We start from the raw sequence: 20,496 nt of genomic DNA, 5'->3' as shown, positions 1-20,496 counted from the left end.
ATTTTAAATCAACAATAAGTAAATATTGGAGACCTTTTCTTTATTTACTATTTTTTCTTTTCTTAGGACTGATTTCGATGCCTCACCCAATTTCTTCCTTGTGTTAATAGCAAGTCACAGAAAAATTATTTTATCATGAGACCAATTTCTGTGTGTGTTCTCTTTTTGTTCATATATGGATCAGAAATATCCAAATAAATTTTAACCACTTAGTAAAATTGAATCTGGCTTCTCATAATCATTGCAAGCCTATCTGTATAGTAATTACAAAAACAAAAAGACTCAACATGGCTAATGACATTGCATGCTCCAGGAAATGCCTAATTTATATACAGCTCTTTCACTTCTGCAACTTCAGTATCTAGTATGTTTTGATAGACAGTTTGTATGTACAAAGTGAAGAGACACAAAATGATAATAGTACTCTCAGAATTGCCTATAGGTCAGTGGAATCTCTGAATGTGAATGCAAGCAAAAAAAAAAATCACTGTTTAGTTACTACGAATTAAACATTGGTATGACCTTAATACAGTCAAACATGTGAAGATATGGACTTACATATTCATTCATTTAGTTCATAATGATTAATTTAGTACATTGCTTCACTTAGGATTGTGTAAGGCAGCAAATAACAGCATGCCCAATTCCAGTAGTTTGAATAAAAGGAATTGAATTTTTTCTTGTGTAACAGGATGTCCAAAGGTATTGCTTATTGACCTTGATTCAGTAACAAACATTGTACAAACAAGTGCAAACACTTGCAATTTCCTTGAAATTCCACTGAAGTTACAGTTGTCATATAAATTTTTCGAATAAGAAATAAAAGAATAAAGAGCCAGACTAGAAGTTTATTTGTGGAGTTGCTATCTAAGTTAGATGTCTGATGGTTGGTGGGTCAACTAGCCTTCAATGAGGGTCTCAGAATCTAGAGCAGCTACTTTTCAGTGCATATGATATTAATCATAGCCAGGTCAGGATTTTACAAAGCAACAACCCCCAAACACAGGTACTTTCTAATCTCTTCTGGTGTTATGTTTGCCAACTAGTCAACTAAATCAAATGATATGGTAAAACCCAGACACAAAGAGATTTTTTTTTTTTTAAAACCAATGCACTGCTCAACTCTGGTTTATGGTGGTATGGGAGGTTGAATCTGGGACCTGGGAGCCTCAGGCATAAGAGTCTGTTTGCATAACCATTATGTTATCTCCCCTACTAAGAGACTACTTCTTAATAGGAGGAGAGACAATGTCACATTATATTATGAAGGGAGGAAGAATTTATGGCCATTGATATAGCCAAGGAAGTAGCTTAATTGGTAGAACATAAGATTTGCAAAACTAAAGCCCAACAACTCATGTACCAAAGTGATGCTCTCTCTCTCTCTCTCTCTCTCTCTCTCTCTCTTTCTCTCTCTCTCTCTCTCCCTCTCCCTCCTTCTCTCTCTTTCATGTAAAACTTTTTCATATGAAATATTATTTTTAGTTTAAAAAGGAAATTATGGCTGGTGATACAGTAGAATATTAGTATCACCGGTATAAAGACTGCAAAGCAAAAAACTGAGTAATCATTACTAAATCACTATTACTATTAAAATAGGCATTTAAAATATTAACCATCAGAATGAGCCTCGATATTTTATCAGATATTTGTGAGATTTCTATAGAAAGCACTGAAAGTCACAGATTTTCATCCATGCTTCAGTCATCCCAGGATTTCCATGTGAAAAGTTGTAATTCACTCAACCACCATGACATCCTAATAAAATAAGAGAAGCAATGTGTCTCATTCAATTTCCCAGGATTTGTCTTCTAAAGCAATAGGTTAGTATAGGGTTAGAGATACTTCTACTTCTCTCTTGCTTGTTAACAATTTTTATAGATCTGAAGAGGTCTAAAAGGTTTTGCTTTCCCTGTTCTTTCTCCCTTGTCTAAAGTCTCCATCAGAGCCAAGAGTATCTCACTGGGAGTTTGAACTTTCCTTTAATCTAATCCATTTAGAAAATGACTCACAATTTATTGAATAAAATAGAGAAAATTGATACCTTTTCATTAGGCTGACAAAGTCTTTTTCCCTGCTGGCATCTGAAATGTGTTTCCTATTTAAATTTTATTTATATCAATCTTCTCTAGTGGGTGCAAGATTAAAATGAAAGAACTACAATCAGTGTGCAAGTTTCCTATTACTGCCACATTTGCAGGTCCTAGTTTTGCAAAAAGAAACTTAATGCCAAGCATTTTTGGAGAATAATTTATTATTTTGGATCAGTTGCCAAGTGGAATAAACCTAAAATAATATTTTGATATATCAATAACTATAAAGTGATTTTATATGGAAGGATACTTAGTTGACATAATTTAATTATGATAAATCTGCAGAAACTAGCAAAAGATGCATTATAAAAATGACATTTAAGTCTCATAAAGTACTTTTTTAAAAAATTTTTTATTTAAGAAAGGATTAATGAACAAAAACATAAGGTAGGAGGGGTACAACTCCACACAATTCCCACCACCCAATCCCCATAACCCACCCCCTCCCATGGTAGCTTTCCCATTCTCTAGCCCTCTGGGAGCATGGACCCAGGGTCGTTGAGGGTTGCAGAAGGTAGAAGGTCTGGCTTCTGTAATTGCTTCCCCGCTGAACATGGGCGTTGACTGGTCGGTCCATACTCCCAGTCTGCCTCTCTCTTTCCCTAGTAAAGTGTGTCTCTGGGGAAGCTGAGCTCCAGGACACATTGGTGGGGTCTTCAATCCAGGGAAGCCTGGCCAGCATCATGGTGGCATCTGGAACCGTTTCCAGAAGATGTGATCATAGCACACGCTGCTAGCAGCTTCTCCATAAAGTACTTTTTTAAATGGGGGAATATTTATACAATATTTGCTTCCAAGAAGCCATTTCTAGAGTTGTAAAAACATACAGAACTAGAACGCAGAGGCTATGCAGATGTGTATGTGTGTTAAAAGTTGCTTATAAATATCATTCTGATCTTATTTTCCCTTTAAAATTAGTCATTTAGAGTTCATTGGTTTAATTATTTAAGTTATGCTCCAAGTTTTTCATAAGCCATGGTAACAATAAGTGTTTGATATAATGCTGAAGAGCAATAACTTACTCTCTAAAGTGTGAAGAATTGCCTTTTCTGTATTGAAGTAGATTTTGGTATCATATATATGCATGTATGTAAAGAGAGAGAAAATGAAAGAGGCCACAGCACAAAGAGTGGGGCAGGGTTCAAATGTGGATCACACACATGCAAAAGTAGCATGCTGTGCAAGTCAGCTGTTTTATTGATTCTAGTTTCAGTCTTCAAGTAATAAAAACTGTTTCCAATGAATAATACTGACTAACAGTACTTATTATAATATATATATATATAATATACTTACTGGATTTTCACTGAATATCAGATACTCCTTTGATATAGCCACTTCGTCCTTTATATGTCTTTTTTTTTAATGCATCCAGTAGCTCATTTGTAAAATGCAAACCTATCTTGCAAGTAGTACATTAAAAAAAATGCAGTAGGACTCCTGTTGTCAGGAAGTCACTGCCTATTCAGTAGGACAGGCTCTCAAGCTAATTAGAGTCCAGTATGGTTAGCATTGCAGTTAATATGGTTGAATGACTTTTTCCTCAATTGTTCCCTCCATTCCTTTCACCTTGGCACTTTTTTTTCCCACTTCTAGAATAGGCATTATCACTTTTCAGAACACACTGACAATTAACTGGCATTTCAGCTGCTGCTTCCATCTTCAGTGCCAAGGGCTCTTCCCAATCACCCCTTCAGTCATGTCTTCCTTTTACCTATAACATTTAGAATCATCAATATCTTACCTTTCCATTGAAAACAGAGTCAGAACTCCTTGTCTTCAAGAACTTCTACATTCTCTCTCTCTTTTTTTAATATAATTAATTAATTTATCTCATAGGATAGATAGAGAGAAATTGAGATGGGGAAGGGAGAGATGGGGAGAGAAAGAGAGATACCTGCAGCACTGCTCACTGCTAGTGAAGCCTTCCTTTGTAGATGAGGACCAGGGGCTTGAACCAATTGAAAGAAGCAACAAATATACAAGCAGTCAGACATCAAATCTGGATGCTTATAACATTCTCATTCTCTCTTTCTATCTCTCTCTCTCTCTCTCTCCCTTTCTTTCTTTCCTTCTTTTCTCTCTCTCCCTTCCTTCCTTCCTTCTTTCCTTCCTTCTTTCCTTCTTTCCTTCTTTCTTTCTTTCTTTCTTTCTTTCTTTCTTTCTTTCTTTCTTTCTTTCTTTCTTTCTTTCTTTCTTTTTACCAGAGACTGCTCAGCTCTGGCTTATGGTGGTGCTGGAGATTGAACCTTGGACTTTAGAACCTCAGAATGAAAGCCTCTTTGCATAACCATTATGCTAACTGCTTCCACCCAGGAACTTCTACGTTCTCATTAAGAGCTTTTCTTCCAACTTCCTAGAGTGAACAGTTCTTCTAGCATAGTAACTTATTTATAGCTGGAGGAGGACTTTGCACATTTATACTTCCTTACCGTAATTCTTGCTAAAATACCAATAGCACCCAATGAGGAAGCTAGACTTAAAGTGTAAACCCTGAAGATAGAAACTGTTATATTCACTATTTCAGTAAATCAGGTAGTGTTTAAAAATAGATAACACATGAAAAGTACCTATAAGTGAACAGTAATAACAATGGAAGAAAAAAAATTCACTCAGTTTATGAAATATGAATTGATTCCACTTTTAGAATCTCATTTATTTTACAGCAATATGGCCTTTCTTTTTTTTTTTAGGGTGAGATTAAAACTTCTCACTAAAGTGGCTTTAGTGATTTTTAAGAATCTCTCAAGGAAAGATGAATATTTAAAAGAGAAAGAGAGAGAGAGACGGAACTGAAGATCTTAAACATGGAACATTCAGAAAGCAAGTCTCAAAAGCCCAGAGTTAAAGGGACCTTTCAGACTATTTCATAATCATTAGAGCATTAGTTCTCACAGCTGATATGTAATTAACTCAGTTCTTCTAGGGTATAAAAAGTCCTTGTAGCAGTTGTGTCTGGCTCACAAGTTTCCTATGGCTTAAAAAAATGCTCACTAGTAGGAATTTGTCCTAAATTGCTACACTTTATAAAATCAAGCAATGAGTAGCCCAAACTTGGAAGATATAAAGTATGATAAAATGGTTCTTGACCAGATTATTGTTTTAAGATAATGCTACAAGAAAACAAATGTTGACTTTTTTCTAAGTGTATGTGTTAGTGAGATATTAATTTTCAGTAATAGTACAGCAAGGAAATTAATTTTATAACTAAGCAGTAGTTGAGCTCTAGCATTCATTCTAGCACTTATCAGCATAAACTTGAGAAAATTATTTAAGTCATCAAGGCTTCAGTTTTTTTTTTTCATTTACAAATAAGTTTATAATAATAGCCATTCAACAGAGTTACTTTGAAGATAAGCATAGTACATTTTAAAGTACTTGCCACACAGCAGCCATATGATAAACATGTAAAACGGATCACATTTTTATGGCACTATTGTGATTTTAATAATTTTTATTAGCGATTTAATAATGATTAACAAGATTAGCAGGGGTACAATTCCACACAGTTCCCACCACCAGAGTTCTATGTCCCACCCCTTCTATTGGAAGCTTCCCTTTTTATCCCTCTGGGAGTATGGACCAAAGATCTTTGAGGAGCAAAAGAGGGGAGGTCTGGCTTCTGTAATTGCTTCTCCGCTGGACATGGGCATTGGCAGGTCAATCCATACCTCCATTCTGTCCCTATCTTTCCCTAGTAGGGTAGGGCTCTGGAGAAGTGGGGTTCCAGTACACATTGGTGAGTTCTTCTGCCCAGGGAGGTTAGGATGGTGTCATGGTAGCATCTGCAACTTGGTGGCAAAGTATTGGAACTGGAAGGTTGACATCGCAGGCTTGGTATCTCGGGACACAATCCGAAGTGAAACATGCCAAGGTGGTACTAGTTGCATTGATTTGGTTGAGATCGGCAGATGCAGTATCAAATGGTATGGGTCAAAAGAAGCATGAAGGAAAATGATCAAAGCCCCAGAGGTTCCAGGACTGAGAAAAATACACGTTTACAGAGAATGAAAAGTTTCCTTGCTGTCTTAGATTTTAAGAAGACAACAGATAATTATTATTATAACCAATTTATTTGGGAACTTGATTTACTCTGAAATTCCCATGGTTAGGATCTACTATATTATACAAGACCTTACCAGGATTTCTGTCATTTAATGATATCACAAATAACTATATCTTACATACTGGCAACACTGGTTACTTCTGGTCTCCTTGGTCTAAGATTGTAGGTGATTTAATATACTGCAGTATCCAATTGGCTAGAATTTTGTTCAATATTTTAGCATCTATGTTCATCAGAGATATTGGTGTGTAGTTTTCTTTTTTGGTTGTGTCCCTGTCTACTTTTGGTATCAAAGTGATGTTGGCTTCATAGAAGCTGGAAGGGAGTACTCCAGTGTCTTTAATCTTCTGTAAGAGTTTTAAAAGTAGAGCTATTAGTTCTTCTTTGAAGGTTTTGTAGAATTCATTTGTAAAACCATCTGGTCAAGGACTTTTACTTTTTGGAAGGTTTTTGATAACTGTTTCAATTTCATTAGCTGTGATGGGCCTGTTCATGTTATCTAGTTCCTCTTTACTTAAATTTGGAAGTTCGTAGGTATCTAGGAAGTCATCCATTTCTTCCAGGTTCTCTAGCGTGGTGGCATATAGTTGTTCATAGAAGTCTCACATGGTATGCTGAATTTCTGCAGTGTCCGTTGTGACATCTCGTCTTTCATTTAGTATCTGATTTATTTGGGTCTTCTCCCTTTTTTGTTTTGTGAGTCTGGCTAAAGGTTTGTTGATTTTCTTCACTCTTTCAAAGAACCAACATTTACTTTCATTGATCTTTTGTATGGTTTCCTTATTTTCAATGTTATTTATTTCTGCTCTAACTTTAGTTATTTCTGTCCTTCTGGTTGCTTTAGGGTTCCTTTGTTCTTCTTCTAGGTCTTTAAGATGTACAATCAGGCTGTTTATTTGTGCTTTTTCTTGTTTCCTAATGTGTGTCTGTATGGCTATGAGCTTCCCTCTCAGTACTGCCATAGCTATGTCCCAAATATTTTGATAGCTTGTGTCTTTGTTTTCATTTAACTCTCAAAACATTTTGATTTCTTCCTTTATTTCCTCTTTGACCCAGTAGTTGTTAAGTAGTGTACTGTTGAGCTTCCACAGTTTAGGACTATTACTAATCTGAGAAGATGCTTGGCATGATTTCAATGCTCTTGAACTTTCTGATGCTGTCTTTGTGGCCTAACATATGGTCTATCCTCAAGAATGACCCATGTGGACTTGGGTAGAATGTGTATTCCAGTTTCTTGTGGTGAATGATTCTGAAAATGTCTAATAATTCTAGTTTATCTATCTCTTCATTTAGCTCCCTTATGTCTTTATTGATTTTCTACCTGGATGATCTGTCAAGTTGATAGAGTGGGGTGTTGAAGTCCCCTACTCTGACTGTGTTGCTGTTAATATATTGCGGTAGCTCTTTTAGTAGACATTTGATGTATTTAGATGGCATCTCATTGGGTGCATAAATGTTAATAATTGTTAAGTCCTCTTGATTGACTGATCCTCTGAGCATTATGTAATGTCCATCCCTATCTTTTTAAATTTTATTTATTTTAAAGTCTGCCATGTCAGATACGAGAATAGCTGTTCCTACCCTTTTTTGTGGGCAATAGGCTTGTATGATAGTTTTCCATCCTTTCACTTTGAGTCTGTGTTTTTCCTGTTGAGTTAGGTGGGTTTCCTGTAGACAGCATATTGTTGGTTTGTGTTTTCTGATCCATCTTTCTACTCTGTGCCTTTTAATAGGTGAATTCAGGCCATTGACATTTATTGATATCAAAGATTGAATATATTTGAATGCCATTCCTGTAGAGTTTTAGAGTGTTCTGATAGATGGCATATTTAAAGTGGTCTGATTTATTGGAGACCTTTCAGAACTTCTTTCACAGCAGGCTTGGTGGTAGTTGATTCTTTCAACTGTTGCTTGTCTGAGAAAGTTTTTATGCCTTCATCTAGTCTGAATGACAGTCTAGCAGGATATAGTAGTCTTGATTGAAAGCCTTTCTCATTGAGCACTAGGTAGATATCTTGCCATTATCTTCTGACCTGTATTGTTTGTGTGTTTGTGTATTGTTTGTGTGGCTAATCTTATGGGTTTTCCTCTGTAGGTGACTGTTTTTCTCTTGCAGCCTTCAAGATCCTTTCTTCATCCTTATTCCTTTCCATTTTAATTATGATGTGTCTTGGTATATTTAAATCTGGGTTAATTCTGTTTGGGACCCTCTGGGATTGTTGAATCTTTATGTCTTTGATGTTGTCTAGACTAGAGAAGTTCTCAGCTATTATGTCCTGAAGAATGCTTTCTTTCCCTCCCTCTCTTTCTTCCTCTGGTAAGCCAATAATGCATATATTATTTCTTTTGAAGTCATCCCATATGTCTCTGTTGTTTTTTTCAGTGTCTCTTAGTCATTTTGAGATCTCTTACTTCTTTTTTAGTTGTCTTTAATTTGTCCTCAATCTTGCTAATTCTGTCTTCAGACTCATTTATTCTATTCTCTCTCCCTCTACTGTTTTCTGGAGTTCATCTGTTTTGTTACCCTCTTCTGATACTATTTTAGCTTGTTCAGCTAGTTGTGTTCTTAGCTCAGCTATTTCAGCTTTCATCTCTCTCATAACCTTGAGATAATTAGTGTTTTCTTCCATGGTCTCATTTCTTGTTTCTGCATTTCTGATGACAATTCTTTCAAACTCTTTACTCACTCCTGTGATTATTTCCTTAACTAGTGTTTGGATCTTGACCTCATTATTTGTTCTTAAATCTTTAGGGGGCTTTTAGCTGGACTCTTGTCCTGGTTCATTTCCCCAATATTTCTTCTTGTTGGTGTAACCATTTTATATATGTCATGTTTGATATATAGTATGTTTTGAGGTCCCTCTCTCAGTACTTTTCAAATTACTGGTCACTCTTGCCTGGATTGACTTGTATCTAAGTAAAGTAATTAAAGGGTTCACAGTTGTGGAAATTTACAGTTGTTTCAGTATTATTTTAATCCCTGAGTTGGAGCACAGTGGCTTAAAAACCTCTTTTGTTCTTTTTCTTCCCTGTAGGCTATGGGACCCAGAGGGCTTTTAAACTATAAGTAGGCTTCTTAGCTTAATCACTGACTCCTGACCAAAAGATAAAGCAGGGTGGGGAAGAGATAATCCAGTGGTTATGCAAAGAGACTCTCACAGCCCCACCACTAGGCCACTGAGATATATATCTTCTCCTGAGTTTTCTGGTTAATTCTCTGTCCCCTGGTGTCAGCACAGGGCATCCCCCAGTCCCCCCACTGCTCCAGATTCTGAGGGCAGTAGCAACTGAGACTCAGGGTTGCATTTGGTGAGTCATAGGGGAGTCCTCTCCTCCCTTCAGCTATTTTTTTATTGGTGAAACTGACTGGAGGTGGTGTCTCAACTTGTAAACTGCAGGACACCACCTCCAGCCACTTAATCTCTCCCTAGGCTCCTCTCTATCCTAGAGCCACATGTGTTTGCACTCACCAGTGATTTGGTGGGTTCCTGCAGTCATTCTACTCCTATCTTATTGTGGTCCCAGGTGGTATCCTTTGGTATTCCTAGTTGACCCAGGAGAGTAGAGGAGAGAAATTAAGTGATTTAATATTTCAAAAAAAATTACTATTAGAAATGCATTAGCAATTTAAGCCCAATGTTCAAATTCAATCAGGTTACTCATTTGAAACCTTAAGTGCTTAGATTGAAGGAATATAACTCATTTTATTAACTCTAATTGGTTTGTTTTTCTTTCAGTAATCTGAAAGTCTTCAATAGTTTCCACTTTGGGAGACAAGGGAGAATATATAATTCTCTCTTGGGGAATATTTTAAAGATAATGCAGGGGGATAGATAGCTCACTTTGTAGGGTGTCTGCCTTTACATGTGTGTCACACAGATTTAAACCCTGGTACCACAGAGGAGATCCTGTGGCACCAGAGGAAGTTCTGATGCTATGGAGTAGCATTCTCTCTCTCTCCCCTCTGAGTGGAAGAAATAGGTTAGAACAGTGAAAATGCATGTGTTAGGCCCCGGTTCTGAATATATATTTAGTTATATTGATATGATACTATTTAGTTATATATATATATAACTAAATAGTATCATTAGACCTAGGTGATATATAATAATATCACCCTATAATTCACAATTTAGAAACAAAATCAAAATAAGTCCAACCACATCTTTAGAAAAGCAACACTGAACAACAGAACCAGATTCTAATAATGTAGCAGGGAGAATCAAATCATAAAATTCTATTTAGGAGAGATAACTATAATATGAATCTTAGAGATTAGAGGCATGTCTGGAAACATTTTTATTAAGTAGTCTTTTCTTTTCCCCTCTGCACCACTGGGTCTCTACAACCTTGAATTTAAAGTGACATGTGATTTTTTTTAGATAAATTCCTTTTCTGACTGTCTAAATTTTCATTTAGGAGATAATAGTTCTTAAAAGAAGTGAAAATGCTTTGTTAGCTTGTAACAAAGTAGGTCAGTTTCAAGAGGGCAGAGAGATGGCTAAAGAAGGAGGAGGAATAGAGTCCTTTAGAAGGAAGCAAGATACTAAAAGCTGACCTTGCTGACTGTTGTTCATTATTCGTGTGCCACTGTGAAAAAAAAAAAAAGGTAAAATGCTAAATTGAAAGCATGTGGGAAAGGCAGTCTCCCCCTTAAAGCTGAGATTAGAAAGTTTTCCTTCTTGATGCTGCATATTTGGTGAAGCAGTATGGAAATATTCGATGAACTTAAAGAGGGCAAGCATGGAAATTGCAAGTGACCTGTTTCTGACTAGACACTAGCCAAAAGGGAACCTCAGATTGTGGTCTCTCAGTAAACACTGCCAACTCTGACTTTTATGTCTCCTGAAGCTTTGAAGTTTCTTTTCTTTCCCTTCAACAGTGCACATGTTTTCTCCCTGAAAAAAAAAATATGATGCTTGTATTTAGTATGTCATCTATTCACATGAATCAAAACTATTTTAGGCAGGACTAGAATCCCCCCCAATCCATCCCTGATGCAAAACTCTGCCATTAGAAAAAGAAAATATTCAAAAGATCTATTATCATTTTTTTTATTATTTATTTTGAATAGAAACAAATTGAGACAGAAGGGGAAGATAAAAAGTGATAGAGAGGAAGTCGGGCAGTAGCGCAGTAGGTTAAGCGCACGTGGCACAAAGTGCAAGGACCAGCATAAGGATCCCGGTTAGAGCCCCTGGCTCCCCAACTGCAGGGGGAGTCACTTCACAGGCAGTGAAGCACGTCTGCAGGTGTCTATCTCTCCCCCTCTCTGTCTTCCCCTCCTCTCTTCATTTTTCTCTGTCCTATCCAACAATGATGACATCAACAACAATAATAACTACAACAATGGAAACAACAAGGACAACAAAAATATATAAATAAATATTAAAAAGTGATAGGAGAGAGATACCTAAAGCACTGATTCACTACTTGTAAAGCTTTTCCCCTGCAGGTAAGACTGGGGGTTTGAACCCTATACATGGTAAGTGTACACTGTGTGCAACCACCCATCCCCTCATCATTTTTGCATATTTGGATTATTTGTATCTACTCTTATTACTGTGTTTTAATAAAGTTTTATGTGTCTTTTATATGAATAGAACTATTTAGAAGATTTTGCTTTCTATATTGTATTCCCTCATATGTCAAGTTTGTTTTTTTCAGAGTCTGATATAGTCCTTAGAGAAGCCATTACTTGAATATAAGCAAAGTTATCCTGGAAGAATTCCTAAAGTGGATAATCTAATGGAATATACATGGCTTTGCTTATATCATCAAACATAGTAAGTTTACTCAAAGTAAATAGTGAGGAGTACTGAAGTCTAAAAGGAAAAGAAAAAAAAATGACTGAGTGCATGTAGGAAAATTGTGAGGATATGGTTGAGCATGGTGTGGGGCCTCCTATTGAAAGATGGGGGCCTGGATGGCACGACATTCCTATTAGTCTGTCTCTACCTGAGATCGAGCATACAGGAAAACGACCACCAGGAAATGTCTCCTGTCAGTCTCCCTGACTCACAAAGACTCTGCACTCAGCCCATTTCCTTGTTCTCAAACCAGATGGTTTATTTACTCAGAGGTTAATGGAAGTTCATCTTCCTTGATCACATATGACCCATATATGATTATTCTGCTCCATCAAACAGTAACTAGGAGGATTCTCTTTTCTCCTCTACACCCTCCAGTCCCTTTAATCTTACATGATCTATCTTCTCTCTGCCCTTAAGACCCCTCTCTGTCTGCTGGTTATTGATAACCCCATTTTCCTCGTTCCTTCAATCAACTAAACCCCTTGTTCAACATTTGACCTTTTCCCGACCCCTTACCTCTCTTTGCCCCTTTTCTCCCAAACCATATATGGAACAGACAACTTACTTCCTCCTACAACCCCTTATAAACATTGCTTAGCTGTTCAATAAACGGATTGTTATCAGACACAAGTCCCTGGGTCATCTCTTGTCGTGGCACTAGCACTAGTCCCGTAGGCTCATTCCTGCTGCCTTGGAACATTCTTCTATGCCCCTGAAACTGGTGTACAACAGGGGAGGTAAGCTGGGAGTCTGTGCCCGAGAAGAGGCCTCCCCACAAGAAGTACGGTAAGTGCAGATGTGTAAACCATTCTGCTCTTGAGTTATCAATCTAATCCTGCTAGTGAATTCCAAATAGATACATTTTAATTGATTTATTAATTAGATACAAATAGAGAGAAATCAGTAAGGCAGAGGGATAGAGAGATATCTGCAGCACTGTTCACTGCTTGTGAAGCTTTCCCACTATAGGTGGCGACTGGGGTGGGGGGGCTCGAATTCAGATCCTTGCACAGGGTAATATGTTCTCTACCAGGTGCACCATTTCCCTTCCCCTAGATAAATAATTTTAATCTGCTCCTGTCTCATGATGGGTTTTATTCCATTCCATGTTAATAATAATCCTCTGTGATGTTAACATATGTTATTTACCTTCTATGTCATGAGAATAAAATTTCATGGTAGTAACTCATCTTTAGCATGCAAGAAGTTGAGAGAACTTGGAGTTCCAGTATAAGTCAGTCAATTGGAGTATATGACACAGGAAAGATTGGCGGACATTTTAAAGATCTTGAATGGAGAAGTCTGAGTGGATTTGTTAAATGAAAAGAAAAAGGAGGATAGAGAAGAGAGGAGAGGAGAGGAGGGGAGGGGAGAGGAGAGGAGGAGGGGAGGGGAGAGGAGAGGAGGAGGGGAGGGGAGGGGAGAGGAGAGGAGGAGGGGAGAGGAGGGAAGGGGAGAGGAGAGGAGGAGGGGAGGGGAGGGGAGAGGAGAGAAGAGGGGAGGGGAGAGGAGGAGGGGAGGGTGTTGTTAAAAAATATAAAAATATATAAAAGTCTCAAATTCCTTCTCTATTAGAACATTAGATTGTGCTTTGGTTATGCTAATAACAAGTTTTGTTTCATAGTAAGTAAATTGCAGCCAGCTGCCTTTGGGACTCTAGGCCATTCCCCGCCCCCATGCAAATGCCCGTCGAGGCAAGTACGCCCCCCAGAGGCAAGAAAGTATGCCCCCCAGAGGCAAGAAATGTTTTTTTAAGCTGATAAAGTTTTGCCCACAGAGGCAAAAATGGCCCCCCTCAGGCCTTCCCTTGACAGCACACTGGTTCTTGTTACTTGCTTACATGTTTCTCCATGTTTGTGCCAGTTTCTTTTTTAAAAAATGCCTGTATGATATAGGTTTCTGTTCACCCCACACCCTTGATACTGTAGTCATTTAGTTAAAAAGAAAAGGGGGAATTGTTGTATGCTTTACATTGGGTTGTTCTAGTTCTCCCCCGCCAAGAGAATTGGATCAGTCCTGCTAATTTCGCGGGCCCGCTTGGCCCCGCCCGAAGGAACCCCGCCAGAGTTCCAGGGAGAGGGTTCCTGAGTGCCAGAGCTTCAGAGTTCGAGAGTAAGAGAGAGTTCCAGAGTTCGAGAGTAAGAGAGAGTGCTTGCGCCGCCGCAGAGACAGCAGAGTTCTGTTTGGTGATTAGTTTGGTTTAGTTTATGAATCGTTGTTCCTGAATAAAGAAATACAGCTTCCCTGCCCAGCCGTTGTCTCTGTGTCTCTATTACCTGCCTGTGAAGCTAGCCCGGCCGGCTAGAGGCGCCGGAATTTTAACAACAGGAGGGGAGGGGAGGGGAGAGGAGAGGAGGGGAGAGGAAGGGAGGGGAGGGGAGAGGAAAGGAGGAGGGGAGGGGAGGGGAGAGGAGGGGAGGGGAAGGGAGGGGAGAGGAAAGGAGGAGGGGAGGGGAGGGGAGAGGAGAGGAGGGGAGGGGAGGGGAGGGGAGAGGAGAGGAGGGGAGGGGAGGGGAGGGAAAAGGAGGGGAGGGGAGGGGAGGGCAGGGGAGGGGAGAGGAGGAGAGGGAAGGGAAGGGGAGGGGAGAGGAAGGGAGGGGAGGAGAGGGAAGGGAAGGGAAGGGAAGAGAAGAGAAGAAAGATAATTGCCTTAAGGAAGATCAGAAATGATTGATACTTGCACAGAAATAATTTTTCCTTCAGGACATGAATGAAGACATGATACATCTAGACTTTTACTGAGTGAATCAAGTCAGTAGTTATATAAAATACCACTAAAAATGTTTTAAATACATCTATTACTCTCCACTTAAAACAAGATAGCTTCACAAGCAGTGAAGCAGTGTCTTTCTCCACCTCCATCTTCCCTTTCCTTCTTAGTTTCTCTCTGTCTCTATCAAATAAATAAAAAAAATAAGTATGCTCGTTAGATTTATCACTAGCTTGATATCACTGAAAATTCAGGCTGTCTTAACAAAAGTTCAACTATTAAGATTTAACATACATCATAGCAAACATTAAAAAGAAAGTACAGGGTCAGGAAGATAGTACAGTAATACTGCACAGGACTTGCATGTATGAGCTCCCAGGTTCAATTCTTGTCAAAACTTACTGGTGTTCTGGTAAAAAAAAAAAAAAAAATCAAGTGAAACAAACAAAAAACATAGCACATAGCAAATATACTTCTGAATGTAAAACAAATATTTTTTATTTATTATGCTTGGCTTTTATTTATCAGTGTGTGTGTGTTTGTGTGCATGTGTGTATATGCATGCTTTCAGGTAACTAAATTCTTTCAGTAGGCCTTTGAAATTCTCCCCCTAAGCTGGGGGAATAAGCCCTAATACTAGGTGGATTAACTGATCTTTATAAAAAGAAGAGCTTAGTCCTTCCAAAGAACATTAATAATATTATCCTCTCTGATGAAAAGAAACACTGTAATGTCCTTTATCTACAAAAGCTAGTAACACAGATGTTTTCATCAAAAGAGTAATACTTTCCTGTTCACCATATAATATTCTGAACAAATTCTGCTAGAGTAAATCAGACAGCATGGTGATATTTGCATTGTAAGACATACATGCCATTCTTCCTAATAGAATACTCTTGGGCTTGTAAGGTTAAAGACTTGGGTCCATACTCCCCAAGGGATAAAGAATAGGGAAACTATCAGGGGAGGGGATAGGATATGGAGTTCTGGTGGTGGGAATTGTGTGCAGTTGTACCCCTCTTATCCTATGGTTTTGTCAATGTTTCCTTTTTATAAATTTTTAAAAAAGAAAGGTTAAAGATGATCTAGCATGTATCAAAGTTTTAGCTTCTACAGAGGGACATGATGCTACTAGAGCCTGTGTTGTTCGGATGAATTGAAAACACATGTTTCCTGTTTTTTGGTTTTTTTTTTTTTTTTTTTGCACAGCTTCCATAGTGATTGGGAAATGGTGGTGTGAGATGGAGCCTTGTCTAGAGGGAGAAGAATGTAAAACACTCCCTGATAATTCCGGATGGATGTGTGCTACTGGCAATAAAATTAAGACCACAAGAGTAAGTTCATTTATTTCAAATGTCCTAGGCATGTCACAAACTGTACAATATGCCTCTGTGTTGTACATAGACAGCATGCACAGAAGCTCAGAATAGGAGGGAAGAGAGTGCATTCCCTCAGAGAAAACATTCTTAGCTATTCAAATTAGTGTTCACCCACTAATCAGAAATTAGAGATTAAACTAGGCTTTTCCAAACTGAACATCCAAGTGATTCTGTTATTTACCTGTAAATAAAACTAGGTTGTCATAGCCCAAGGGAAAAAGAGTTGGGATATAATTGTTTGGGTAATTAATCAAGCATCTCTTTTGCTCAGAATAAAATTTGGGTCTTGCCTAACTCATCCAGGTGGTCTGTTGAAAAGTTCTGTATTTAAGTACCACAATTTTCTAAACTGCCGTTAGAGGGATTATTAGATGATCTTTCAGGGAACTAACAGGTTTTTTTATGATGTAAATAAGCATTACTTTAGCCTTCTCTTTAAAATAGAAATCTCTGAGAAAATATAACAATTCTTTACTGTGAGATAATTTAATCCATTAGAGTTGATGACATGATGCTGGTTCACAGTGGAGAGGCCCAGCTACCCTAACCATTCACCTTATAGATGCTGGACCATAAAAATTCTGAGAATCTTAAAGGGAGTAAGTGATGTTTAGCACCCAGAAACACTTAAGACAGTAACTTCTTACTCATTAGTATGAAAATATGCCAAGATTTTAATAGCCAGAATGATCAGACATATGATTATCAGCCCTGTTATTAGAGAAAGTATTTTAATATACTGGGTATTTTTAAAGCAAGTTTTCCCAGTTATAATTTCTAATATGTTCAACTTCTAGTCTTCTAAGAGGTGATTCAGGGGGGCCAGGTGGTCCCTCACCTAGTTAAGTGCACATATCACCAAGCGCAAGAACTGGAGTTGGAGTCCACACTCCCCAGCTGCAGCAGGTCCACCTCACAAACAGTGAAGCAGGTCTGCAAGTGTCTTTTCCTCTCTCTTTCTCCCCCTCCCGTCTCAACTTCTCTCTGTCCTGTCAAGTAATAATAAAAATAGAAAAAAAAAAAAAAGAAAGAGAGAGAGAGACAGATGGGGGGAGGGAGGGAGGAAGGAAGGAAGGAAGGAAGAAAGGAAGGAAGGAAGGAAGGAAGGAAGGAAGGAAGACAGGAACGAAAGGGTAGAAAGGCAAGTTGGCAACCAGGTGCCTTGGATTTATAGTGCCAGCACAAAGCCTCTGCGTTAACTCTGGTGGCAAAAAAGAGAAAGAAAATAAAAAAAGAGGTGATTCAGACTTAGAAGGACACCTAATTCCCATCTCAATATTGTCCTGAGTTTAACTTGGTTTTTCTTCTCAGAAATGTATACATGTCTTTTCAGAACATAAATTCTGTTCTTGCAGCTTTGTGATACAGAAAACAAAAGCAATACCTTATAAAAGTATAAAATCAGTGGAGATTGTGCCAAATTTATTTCTCTGTATTAATCACATTAACCACTAAGTGGTCATATCTTGCCTGGCTTGAAGCCAGAAGGGAAGGAGTTTGAACTTGTTAGCATGCATTTGCATGAGCCCCAGAAGCTCAGCATGGATTATCGTATTTCATTTTAATGAAACACCTACAAAAGAGAGTGTTCACAAATGAACTTGGTTTGTACCACTTACACCACTCCGTGAAGATGAAGAAAACATCTTCATTTGCTGGTGGAATGTAGATTTTAAGTTTTTCATGAATTATATTTTGCACAAAAGCAGCTTTACCAAATAATTTGAAGATGGCCTCATAAGTTAGTGATAAACCAAGTTCAAGTATGGCTAGTATGATTTAAATAGAGGCAATTACCATTGTTTGAACTATACTATGTAATGGATATATTTTCTCCCAAATCTTCATGCCTTATTTCAAGCAATAACCTTTTATTCAAGGTTAGCACTATTCTTCTCATGATGCTTCCTGATTTAAAACTCAGTAAAAAAAAATGGCAAGAATTATCTCCCCCATTTTTTTCCATAATTTAAAATGTGAAATTTCAAATATATCAACTAACAGACTCTTTGGACAATATAACATAAACTAGCAAGCAAACAAAATGCAGAAATTGTTGCTGCTGATTTTGTGACCTATGTAATTTTCTGGTATTTGGCCCTGTAGACTATATTTTAAATCCATCACATCTACTGTAAATACATCATAGTCATTTTTCAGCATTGCAGATGTGGAGAATCTGATCACAGTAATAGAAGCTAGGGTACACTATGTTTGCTACCACCCTGGGTTGGCTGAATGTATACATGAAAAATAAATCACCCTTGTTGAAAGCTGAGAATGTGCCTACTCTGAAAATGGGTTTTATTTTCATTTTTCCTTTATGCTATATTTTACCCATCAGAATGTAAATATGCCTACACACTTCAAATATTGATTAGCCATTTAAGTTATTAAAAGAGTTTAACTTGCAGCTGTATTTTAATTTGGATTGTAAATTTTCAATGTGCTGTTGTTACCTAAATGAGAGCTTATCAGGGGGTGGGGGATGCTGAAGTTTTTATCAAATAAAAGGAATAAAGAAAACCACCTATTTTGTTCCTGTGCTTAAGACAAATTCAAAGAGAGTATTTTCGACACAAAAAGAGAGCAAAAAAAAAAAAAAACCTGAAGAAACATACTTAGGTTGTTAATGGCAACTGATAGCTTTCTTCATATGTGATTTTAGAAGTAACTCCAATATAAAGATGTTTTCAAGGAAAACTCCCAGGTAGCCATTCTTTTTTCCTGTATTGGCTTTTCAAAGCCTCTCTATTAATATTAAATAGGTTATTTCCAAGGTAATCATCCTATGCCAAAATGTTTAGCAATCTTTGAAATGCAGACAAACAATAGAAGCTTTGAAGTGGGATTTCATTTCAATATTGTGATGTGTCTTTTTTTACGGAGGGTAGAGAGTAAAAGTTTACTATTTCATTTGAGTGAATGAGTACTAACGGCTATAACAGGGAAATTTTTAAAGGAAATCTTATGGTAAATTGAGTCTGGTTGACAATTTAATCCACAAAAGAAAGTTTGGATAAAATTAAGCAGAGACCACCCCTCCCCCCATTTCAAGAGAATTTGAAATATGTATCTTGAGAAAAGGGGACTTTTTCTGTATGCTACCATACACAGAGTAGTCACCTATGAGAGATTTTCTAAAAACCAGGGTAGGCTGAAATAAAGCTAGGTGACCAGCACCCTCCTGTGCAGAAACCTGGCATAACCAAATGGAGTTTCATGATGAAAATTTAACCATATCTCTATTGATCTTTGCTTCATTTATTGTATGATATTTGGGGGGAAGAGAGATAGATGTAACATTAGCTAAACTAAATATTCATTTGGAATTTTTCCACTTGGTGTCAAATAGCAATTCTGTATTTGGATCTTTATAGCCAAGTGGTTAAGGCAATGCATTTGGTTCTTTTCTTTAAACAAATATAAGTATTACATAAATTCAAAAGTTGGAGAGGCTATCTCCCATATATTCAGGAATAAATGTATGCCCTCTGGACTAAGGTACAGAGATCTAATTTAAAAAGACGGACTTCTGGAATTTTTGTCTTCCTATAAAGAAAATAAGTTCTTTGGTATAATCATTCTATTGTAAAAGAATGACATCGATTGTTTGGGAGTAGAAGAAGGAAGGAAAGGAAATAAGGAGAAAAATCAGCATCACTTGAAAAGATAGATTTGCAGACTGAAAATAGCAAAATATAGCCTGATATAATACCTAGGGAAGTCTTAAACATCTTTGGATTTCCTTAAACTTGGTATATGAAGGTCTAAAGAAACCAACAGTTCATGCAAATGTAAAGTCAAGTTTCATTCCTTAGGAGGGAAAGTTAGTTGATCAGAGTTTGCACAACTAATCACAACATCCATTCTATCAAGTTTGTGCTTTATGTGATTAGCCAAACACAAATGCACCACAATCACTTGTTCACACCCTATAGTCTGTTTCATAATCATGACTCTTTGCAAATTCCCAACCATTCAAATCACCCCATGTTTTTAATTATTATCAAAGAAGTAAACTCGTAGCTGAACATATTTCAGCTTTTCCACAAAAAAAATTCCACCAAATCTAAAATGTTCTTTACCAAATGAATCTTTACAGCCTGCATCCCCAGTCCATTTTACATGCAGTGGATGTATGCAGACTAAGCAGAGAAATGAAGAGAAGGGGAGAGAAAGGAAGAAGAAAGTAATAAATTGGACATTGCAGGAAGAAAAAAACAATTTATATATCACAATTGTCTTTAATCCAGATGAATCCAGTCATTTCTCTAGTCAGTAAAAATACTTAAGCATAAATTATAGAAATTTAGTGTGTTAAAGGCTTGGGTGTGGTTGGTGGACATGTCAGACTCTAGTTTTCCATGAAGGATAAGACTTAAGTTTGTAGCAAGAAAACATCAGTAAAATTGTTTACAAGGCAACTTCACTT

General features: G+C 37.4%; 1 protein-coding gene across 3 annotated transcripts in view; it reads left to right on the top strand.

The window, feature by feature from the left end:
• The window catches only part of TAFA1 (TAFA chemokine like family member 1), a 611,962-nt gene that overhangs the window by 589,253 nt on the left and 2,213 nt on the right, over window positions 1-20,496 (top strand). For 2 of the 3 annotated variants that reach the window (XM_060202908.1, XM_060202907.1), the window contains exon 4: window positions 15,892-16,016. The exons of the other annotated variant lie outside the window; for it this stretch is intronic. In XM_060202908.1, coding sequence (XP_060058891.1) covers window positions 15,892-16,016 — 125 coding nt within the window. The remainder of the gene's footprint in view (window positions 1-15,891; window positions 16,017-20,496) is intronic. 3 annotated transcript variants of the gene reach the window in all.

This window comes from Erinaceus europaeus, chromosome 12 (assembly GCF_950295315.1).
Source record: "Erinaceus europaeus chromosome 12, mEriEur2.1, whole genome shotgun sequence".
Taxonomy (NCBI): Eukaryota; Metazoa; Chordata; class Mammalia; order Eulipotyphla; family Erinaceidae; genus Erinaceus; species Erinaceus europaeus.
Note: the sequence above shows the minus strand (reverse complement) of the source record. Positions and strands in the feature narration are given on the sequence as shown.